Raw genomic sequence first — 6,000 nt, 5'->3', positions numbered from 1 at the left:
CTGGCAGCTGGACCCCAGCTCTCTCTAGAGCTTAGCTAGAGAGAAAAGTCCGGCTCCAGCTTTCCACAGACTTGCTGGAGGGCCCTGGTCAGGTTACCTCCCTTCTCTGTGCCTCTTTGGACACCATGGCCTGGGGGCTCCTTTCATATCCAAGGTTATGAGATGATACTGCAGATGTAAAAACTGGAAAAGAATGTGCATTGGGCACTTTGGCTGGGGGGGGTGCGGGCGGCTGCCGACCCGCTCTGAGACCCCTGTCTTCCTGCTCAGCACCCGCCTCCTAACTCTGTCCCCACTAAGCCAGGTTCCACCGCCCTTGGGGGATGCTGTCCTGGAGGATAGAGGCAGCAGCCCCACCCTCTGCCCACGGAGCCCCGCATGTGTCACAAACCTGTCCCCGTGCCCCCGAGCCCTGCCCACAAGCCGTGCAGTCGGCCTCCACGAGGGCACAGAGGGGACTGTTGCCCATGCCCTCAGCCCAGTCGTGCCACACCACTCTCAGCACTGGGCGATGACAGAACCCCAGGGTACAGACCCTCTCTTCTTCCCCATGTGCCCCGCCCCCCCGGCTGCACTGATTCTCTCTCCTCCCTTCTCAGGCCCAATTCTCCCGGAGCTGCAGGGCTGAGGCCGTGCTGCACAGCCTGCAAGAGCAGGCGCTCCAATCGGACGTTTCTCACCCTCCCCTCCTTTTGTCCCCAGGAGCCATGAGGTGCCACGTCGCTTCCAGCTGCCTCGTGGTCTGGCTTTCTGTGCTGATCTCTGGATGCTGTGGTAAGTTCAATCCTCCACCTTCTCTCCCCACAGCGAGCATGGGAGGCCGGGCTGGACGGTGTGTGGTTGGCGTTTGTGCTCTGGGACTCTCAAGACCCTGCCTTGCTGTGTGTGTGACTGGGCACTCACTTCCCTTTCTGGGCCTCAGTTGCTTCTGCAGCCCTCACAGGACTGAAAATACCAGCCATCCCCAGGGCCTGGGACACATGAGGGAAGGGGAGGAGCCTTGAGAAATACTTGAGCTCTAAGGGGAGACATCTATGACCATGAACTGTCCTTCTTCTGGGATGCGGGGACTGGCCCCAGTTCTAGTCCATTTCACAGTTGTCTTTTGAGCACCTACTATGTGACACTGTGTGGCCTACTATGTCCAACTCTGGGGGCATGGAAGAAATGACATTCTCGGGCGCTCAGGGGCTCACCAGGGAGAAAGACACAGATAGGATTGCTCTAAGCGGGGTGGATAAAGTGGTAATGGGTGTACAGAGCTCCAGAGAAGCCCATCAGAAGAAAAGATTAATTGAACTTGCGGGCACAGGAGAGACCCAGCCAGAAGAGAGATGTTTCATCTGGGCTCTGAAGACTGAGAAGTCGTTTTAAAGGGGAGAGAGGGAAGAAGGGAATCCTAGAGGAGGGAATAGCCTGAGGGAGGGTGTGGCTGCGAAGAGTCTTTCTTCTCTGCAGGGGGGGCCAGCCCTCCTTCCCCTGGCCTTGCAGCAGCCAGGTCAGTGCCAGTTTTAGTGCCCACGGAGGAGGCCAGGAAAGTCCTGGGCGTTTGCCTCTACTGGACAGCGGGAGCAAAGCAGCTCTGGTGTGCACGAAGGAAGGCCAGGACAGCAGGCACAGCTGGCTTGGTGTCCCGCGGGACCAGGGTGTCCTCAGGGAAGAGCTATGGGCAGAGCGTGCCTGGCGACACAGGCAAACATACTTCTGAGGGGCATCGGCTCCTCCTCTCACTCCAGGGAGCCGGGAGCCTCTGGAGGAAACCAGAGCTTCATGCTTGGTGGACTGCTGCTGGCATCCTGCTGCCCGAGAGTCCCTTGAAGGTCCCCTCTCCTGGCTTCCATGCTGGGAGGGATCTCTGCTGGAATGCCTCTGTGATGGGGAGCTCACTCCCATCCAAGCAGCGCAGGATTATGGCACAGCCTCCGAGACTCTCAGGGGCAGAGCCAGAAGGGGTCTCAGACCCTCTTTCCACTCCTGGCCCACTTTACAAAGGAGAAACTTGACACCTGGAGAAGCAGCTGGCCCAGGGTCGTACAAAGCAGGGCCCAGCTAGGCCTCGATCCACATCTCTGTCCTCCCGCTCCTCTCTGCCCCATTCGGGGAGGGCTCAGTGAGGGGCACCTGAGACCCTCAGCTCCGACCCTCTGGGTTTGCTTGTTGGTGTCCTCAGACTCCTCAGGGACTCTGTGACCTTGGACACTCATGCCCTCCACCGCCCTCCCCGTTAAAAAGAAATATAACAGGTGCTAACAGCTTGGCTGCCTTCCTAGAAGAGGTGCTCCCCTTGAGCTCTCTAGATCACAGGCGACTCATGCATCCAAATTGCAGCAGCCATCATAACAGTGATGCCGTGCACAGGACACCTCTGGCAGGGAGGCAGGGTGAGAGGGCAGTGAGGGCTTTCTGTCGTCATCTTGAGGCTGGGAAATGGTGGCCAGAGAGGTAGAGCCATTTGCCCAGGCTGCACAGCAGCGAGTGGCAGGGCATACAAGGCCTCCCCTGGCGCTGCTCTGTGCTCCCTGTCCTGTGCACCTTCCCCGTCATGAGTTGGGGGCGGGGTCTAGGGCTGTGCCCAACATGGACCTCAGTGAGAACCATTGTGCCTTCAGAGGCCTGGGCAGGTGGGCCTGGGCTGGGGTTGGGCTTTCCTGGTTCCAGTCCAGGCTCTGCCACTTGCCAGTGTCCTTCAAGCCCTCACAGGAATCCCCTGTCCCATCCCACGGTTCTGAGTGAAGTCTGTGCTTCCTGGTCTGGTGGATGCCTTGTCCTTCCCACGTCGTGTGCCTTGACGGCTCCGCTCCTCCACATCTGCCCAGCTTGCTTCCTTCCGGGATCTTTCCCTTCCTTGCCGTGTGTGGAAGGCCTGTCATCCAGCACCGCAGCTCGAATCTGCCTTCTCTGTGAGCCTCCCCCTCTCCCTTCTCCCCTCAGGCCTGTGGTGGTTAAAAGCTTGATTCTTGGGCTTCCCTGGTGGCACAGTGGTTGAGAGTCCGCCTCCCGATGCCCCGGTTCATGCCCCGGTCTGGGAAGATCCCACATGCCGCGGAGCGGCTGGGCCCGTGAGCCATGGCCGCTGAGCCTGCGTGTCCGGAGCCTGTGCTCCGCAACGGGAGAGGCCACAACAGTGTTGAAATAAATATTTAAAGCTGGTGGACCCGCATCTACTTTGTAGGGAAGGATAAGTGTGAGTGGGCCAGGGATGCAGGGAGAAGGCGTCCAGGGCAGAACAAACAGTAGGTGCCAAAGCAGGGAATGAGCATGTGCGGGGCGGGGACAGAGGAGTGCATCGTGGGTGCAGGCAGCTGGACTCTCGTTCCTTCACAGAAGTCGCCCGTTGTCCCCTCCCCTCGCACGGGCACTCACGTTCCCACTTGGCCGAAGGCCTCAGAGCTCCTGAGGCATCAGTTTGCCTCTGGAGGACACAGCCTTCGTGCCTTAAAAGTGTCTTTTAAGAGAACAGGCGACCTGTGGGCACCCCCCTTTCCCACCCTCCCATCACCCTCCCAGTCCCCACTGGCAGCCCAAGGCCACTGGGCTTCCTAGGGTGGGAGCCTGTTCCCAGATCATGGTCCCGCTTGGTATGTGGCAGGCGACGTACGTCCCCGAGGCTCTGCCCAACCGCCCGTGCAGAGCTCTCAGTGGCTGATTATTGGCAGGTCCTGTAAAACAAATGGTTTCCCTCCCATTGCCCCAGCCTGAGCCCATGCCGAATTCCCTGGTCACCCCTGAGCCTTCTACCCTGGCTCAGCTGCTTTCTGTAAGGGAACCCAAGGCCCCCAGCAGGGATCCAAAGCCTCCCCATCTGGCTGAGCAGGCAGCACTGTCATTAATACCAGTATTAATAATAGCTACCATTTATCGAGTGCTTGCTGTGTGCGGGAGCACGGCGCTAAGTGCTTTATGTATGTAATCTCATTTAATCCTCAACACAGCCAAGAAGTAAGTCCTATTGTTATCGCTATTCTACACCTGAGGAAACTGAGGCATGGGGAGGTCATATGACTAGAAAGGCACAGGGAGACTATGAACAAAGGTGAAGCCCTTGACCACTGACCTCTTTCTGAGGCTCTTGTGTGTGCGAGGAGCCCCAGGTTCCTCATATTAGAGGGTAGAAGGGTGTGGGCGAGTGCATATGTGTAGTTGTGGTGGTCAGGGAGGGCTTCCTGGAAGAAGGGACATCTAAGGCAAATCTTGAAGGATAAATAGGAATTTGGCAAGTGAAGGCAAAAGGGCCAGCAGTCCTGGCCAGGAGGGGAGAGAGAGGCTACAGTGCTTGCAGAACCAGAAATGACATCAGCTTGGGTGCCTGAGCAGAGGGGGTGGGGTGGAGATTCCATTAGTTCTGCCTGCTCCCCACTAGGAGGTCTCCAGCAATGAGGGAAGTACTAGCCTCTGTGTTCTTGAGCCTGGCCCAAGCTCTGAGGGAGCCAGGTCAGCAGAAATGAGGGAGGGGAGGGCTGCAACCCACCCATGTTCAGGGCCCCTGGAAGACCCAGCAGGAGCTGCTTACGTGTGTGCTGCACGATGTCGGCCCCATGTGAGACCGACCAGCCCCCCATCCCTGGTTGGTAGGGGCAGAGGGGGAAGTGCCCTCATTTGCCTCCTTCTGGGGTGTTTTCCAATACCAACAACCAGTTCTCCAACTCTCCAGACACCGACTGTGTGTCCAACAATTCAATTCAATTCTGATGCTGTCTACCCAGAGTTAGTGCCAGATTCCACAGATTTAAGGGTTCAGCTCTACTTTAGATGCCAGTGGTGAGTCCCAGACCACCTGTACTTCTGACCAACTGGCTATAAATCAGGGCTTCCTACTACCCTTTCTCAGGTTCAGTTAGCTAGAATGACTCACAGAACTCAGGGAAATACTTTACTTACATTTACTGGTTGAATATAAAGGGTACAACTCAGGAACAGCCAGATGGAAGAGATGCACAGGGCAAGCTATGGGGGGGGTGGGGTCGGGTGGAGCTTCCATGCCTCTCCAGGTGTGCCATCCTCCCAGCACATGGATGTGTTCACCAACTTGGGAGCTCATCAAATATTGGAAATCTCCAGCTCCCCTCCCCTCGCTAGAGGTTGGAGCTGGGCTGAAAGTTCCCCATCTAATCACTTGGTCTTTCTGGTGATTAGCTCCTTCCTGAGGCTCTCTGTAGAGGCCCCACTCTAAGTCTCCTCACTGGGAAAAGGGAACCCTCCTACCCTGTTGGTGGGAATGTGAACTGGCGCAGCTACTACGAAGAACAATATGGAGGTTCCTTAAAAAACTAAAAACAGTTACCATATGATCCAGCAATCCCACTCCTGGGCATATATCCAGAGAAAAGTCTAATTTGAAAAGATACATGCACCCCAGTGTTCGTAGCAGCACTGTTTACAATAGCCAAGACATGGAAGCAACCTAAATGTCTATCAACATATGAATGCGTAAAGAAGATGTGGCATGTGTACGCAATGGGATACTACTCAGCCATAAAAAAGAATGAAATAATGCCATTTGCAGCTACATAGATGGACCTAGAGATTATTATACTAAGTGAAGTAAGTCAAACAGAGAAAGACAAATACCAATGGTATTGCTTATATGTGGAATCTAAAATATGACACAGATGAACTTATTTACAAAACGGAAACAGACTCATGGACATAGAAAACAAACTTATGGTTACCGAAGGGGAAAGGAGGGGGTGGGGAATTAGGAGTTTGGGATTAGCAGATACAAACTACTATATATAAAATAAACAAGGTCCTACTGTAGAGCACAGGGAGCTATGTTTAATATCTTTTAATAAACTATATATAGTGGAAAAGAATATGAAAAATAATATATTTATATGTATATATAAATAAATCACTTTGCAGTACACCAGAAATTAACACAACATTATAAATTAACTATACTTCAATAAAAAATTTTTTTTTAATTTAAAGATAAAAAATAAATCACCTCATTGGCATAAACTTGGGTGTGGTCAAGGGGGCCCCTTATGGATATAACAA

At 54.3% G+C, this 6,000-nt stretch overlaps 1 protein-coding gene across 1 annotated transcript in view; it reads left to right on the top strand.

Moving 5' to 3' along the window:
- The first annotated feature begins 707 nt into the window (after positions 1-707).
- CDH23 (cadherin related 23) overlaps positions 708-6,000 on the top strand; it is a 408,054-nt gene continuing 402,761 nt past the window's right edge. Inside the window, exon 1 of the mRNA XM_060092078.1 lies at positions 708-774. Coding sequence (XP_059948061.1) covers positions 708-774 — 67 coding nt within the window. The remainder of the gene's footprint in view (positions 775-6,000) is intronic.

Source organism: Mesoplodon densirostris, chromosome 1 (assembly GCF_025265405.1).
Source record: "Mesoplodon densirostris isolate mMesDen1 chromosome 1, mMesDen1 primary haplotype, whole genome shotgun sequence".
Taxonomy (NCBI): domain Eukaryota; kingdom Metazoa; phylum Chordata; class Mammalia; order Artiodactyla; family Ziphiidae; genus Mesoplodon; species Mesoplodon densirostris.
This window is presented reverse-complemented; position numbering and strand designations above follow the sequence as displayed.